This window comes from Gavialis gangeticus, unplaced genomic scaffold, assembly GCF_001723915.1.
Source record: "Gavialis gangeticus isolate Ggan-Ray unplaced genomic scaffold, GavGan_comp1, whole genome shotgun sequence".
Lineage (NCBI taxonomy): Eukaryota > Metazoa > Chordata > Crocodylia > Gavialidae > Gavialis > Gavialis gangeticus.
This window is the reverse complement of record NW_017729004.1, coordinates 57,681,664-57,684,445: the sequence shown is the minus strand read 5'-3', so window position 1 is coordinate 57,684,445 and position 2,782 is coordinate 57,681,664. Positions and strand designations below refer to the sequence as shown.

Here is a 2,782-nt window from a genome sequence, read left to right as displayed (position 1 = left end):
GTATACAAAGTGGATTTAACCTTTAGTTTTCAGCAAATTATTTAAGAATCAAAGTGAAATTTCACTTATTTTAAAATATTTACATGTCAGCTCTCCATAATAGTGTTCAGAACTCAGAATGTAAGTGATCCAATTCTCTACTGCATGACATCTCACAGAGTTTTTGACATCTGGTCATTTGGTTTGTATACATGCAAATACAGCCATTTTGAGCACTATATGGAACAGGGCTACACCCCCCTCCTGCAAATACTTAGGAAAATAAAAAAACCCCATCATGGTAAAGTCTCCATGATTTAAAGTACTATTACTATTGTTTCCAGAAGCCTCCAAGGGCTTTTCCTCATTTTGATCTGTCACAATGTTTGGTTTAAAAGCATCCCAGTTCAGATGCCAAACTACACTTTGCTGCCTATAGGCATTAGCTACAACATTTTGCCTCTCCCTAATGTGTAAAAGGAGAAGATATTCATACCTTGGCACCAGGAGCACCTGGGAAACCTGGAGGACCAGCAGAACCGATAGGGCCCTATAAAATGAATGAAACCGTTTAGAAAGACCATTGAAAATACAGACATGTCAGTTGCCATAATGAATGTATGGAAAACAAAGATTTATCTGAAAAATGTGAATCATGTCAGACTGTCAACATATCTTCTAACACTGGGAAGTGACAAGTCTAGTTTCCTAAAAGCAATTAGGAGCAGGGTTGATACTCAATCATGTTAGCATGAGGGCTAAAAATTCATGAATGAACAACTACAGACAACATGGATGAACATCTTGTTCATGAATGAACAAATACCCTACACTCAAACATCTGAGCAGCTAAGTACAGAAAGTATCTCTTAGTACAAACTATCACAGTGAGCAAAGGGCAGCATACTATTCTCAGCTACTCAGGTGGCCATTCCCCATTGGGAAAACGGTGTGCATGTCACTGTAGAGGCATGTGGGCTCGTCACAGTAACCTTGTGTATTGCATGGGGGAATGGGAGATTCTTGTAAATCAGTGTTGGATGCAACTTCCATTGAATTTAATGATAGTGTTCCATTGACTTCAATAGGTATTGGGTCAGGCCACAAGGCAGCTGAGGGTAGGATCCAATTTTAAGATATGAAGTAATTCTAAAGTTGCTATTTTGATTGCCCAAAAAAAAAGGAAATAAGGCTCTGTGAGTGAAAGAGTACAACTCCACTCTCCTGCAATGAGCACTGCTTAGGCTGTATTATTACTCCCCAGCACTTTTCATTATGGATTGGGATACTTTACCCATTTGCTTGTTTGAATTTCTGTTTAGTCAAGTTGAGTTCCAAGGGCTGGCAATTTTTTGTTTTTGTTTTTTTACACTAGGTATAGAAACTCATTATGGTATTAAGAAAATTATCCCCCCCCCACACCCATTTTTAACTAAAATGGATCAGTTTTTAAAAGGGCAAAAATGGAATTTCTGCACCAAAGATGCTATTCCACTTGTCTTGCTGCATCTGGATTCTGTCTGGGAACTTTATGCTTGTCCTTCTTTTGGGACAAACATTCTGGAATATATACCAAGTTAAACTGTGTTTATAGATTTAGCTCTATAACTTGCAGATGTTAGTACTGCCAAACTGTTTATTCTATGACTGTTGGGTCAGTATCTATTAATTATGTCAGGGCAAGCAATGCTGCCTCCATTGATCCAAATGAAGTGAAAGGGGCCCTCTGGGATATGTATGCCTGTGTAAGAGAAGATAATTTGGTCTGCTGTAAATTATTTTTCATTTGAAAGAATCATTGCAATCCTGCATTACTATATTTAAAGCCATAGATAATGACCATAATGTCTGCATCTGCCGTGTGTGGGGTTTTTTGATCATTCTGATCTTACAGGTTCTTTCTTTTATAGTATCTTTTAAATACTGGTTTATATGAATTTTATCATACAGTATTACACATTAATTTATGTATAATACTACATGATAAATTCCATATTAATTATACATGAAAAAAGTTATTTGCCAAGATTCTCTCAGCTTGGATCTCTTAGTGTTTTAAGCGGACAGAGATAGCACACTATGGGAAACACAACCATGGCTTTTTGTTGTTTACAGTACCCTAAGAAGTGTTTTGTGATGTTTGCAAGATCAGGCCCCAATCATCTGTAAGTTAAAATCTGGCATAGAAAGTTAATAATTCAGCACAAAAGGGACTCAATTTGGACCTCAGAACAGTTGTAATCCAAATTCACTTTGCAATAGCCAATAGGATTTACATAACAAGTAACCCATTGGAATCTGGCTGAGTGTGAAAAATTGCACATGAAGGGAAGCCTTGTGGTTTTGCTCTGGAGAGTAAAATCAAATCCCAGCTGTATGGTCCATTCTGTTTGAAATAAGCAGCACAGCTCTGTATGCCTTTCAATACACCAAATTGTAGAACTAATATGAAATTCATAAATTAAACTATTGTCTACTCAGTTAAAGCCAAAGCATTTACTGCTGAAATTTTCACCACAATTTTAAAAAGAACCAGTCTAAACAAATCCTGTTCCAGCATGGATCCTGAAGCTTTCAAAGCAGAAAGGGAAATTTGCTAATGTAATGCTTGTGGTGGTAGAGGGGTGCATTTGAAAACACATCTTTCTGCACTGGAGAGACACAGGACTTTCCATGAAATAAGTGGGAGATCTGTGGAAGAGTCAAGGGCAGAAAAAAGGGAAAGTCTTTTTTCCCCCCTTATAAAAAGGGAGAGTTTTGAATAGACTTTAGTTGTTTGCAATGTTAGTTTTTTGGGCTTTTT

The 2,782-nt window shown here is 37.2% G+C and overlaps 1 protein-coding gene and 1 long non-coding RNA gene across 5 annotated transcripts in view; both read right to left on the bottom strand.

Annotated features, from left to right (window-relative positions):
• Window positions 1-464, bottom strand: part of LOC109291419 — an 893-nt gene extending 429 nt beyond the window's left edge. Inside the window, exon 1 of the long non-coding RNA XR_002095839.1 lies at window positions 21-464. This is a non-coding gene — a long non-coding RNA (uncharacterized LOC109291419). The remainder of the gene's footprint in view (window positions 1-20) is intronic.
• The window catches only part of COL1A2 (collagen type I alpha 2 chain), a 68,373-nt gene that overhangs the window by 33,880 nt on the left and 31,711 nt on the right, over window positions 1-2,782 (bottom strand). For all 4 annotated transcript variants that reach the window (XM_019508437.1, XM_019508435.1, XM_019508438.1 and 1 more), the window contains exon 16: window positions 476-529. In XM_019508437.1, the coding sequence (XP_019363982.1) occupies window positions 476-529 (54 nt within the window). The remainder of the gene's footprint in view (window positions 1-475; window positions 530-2,782) is intronic.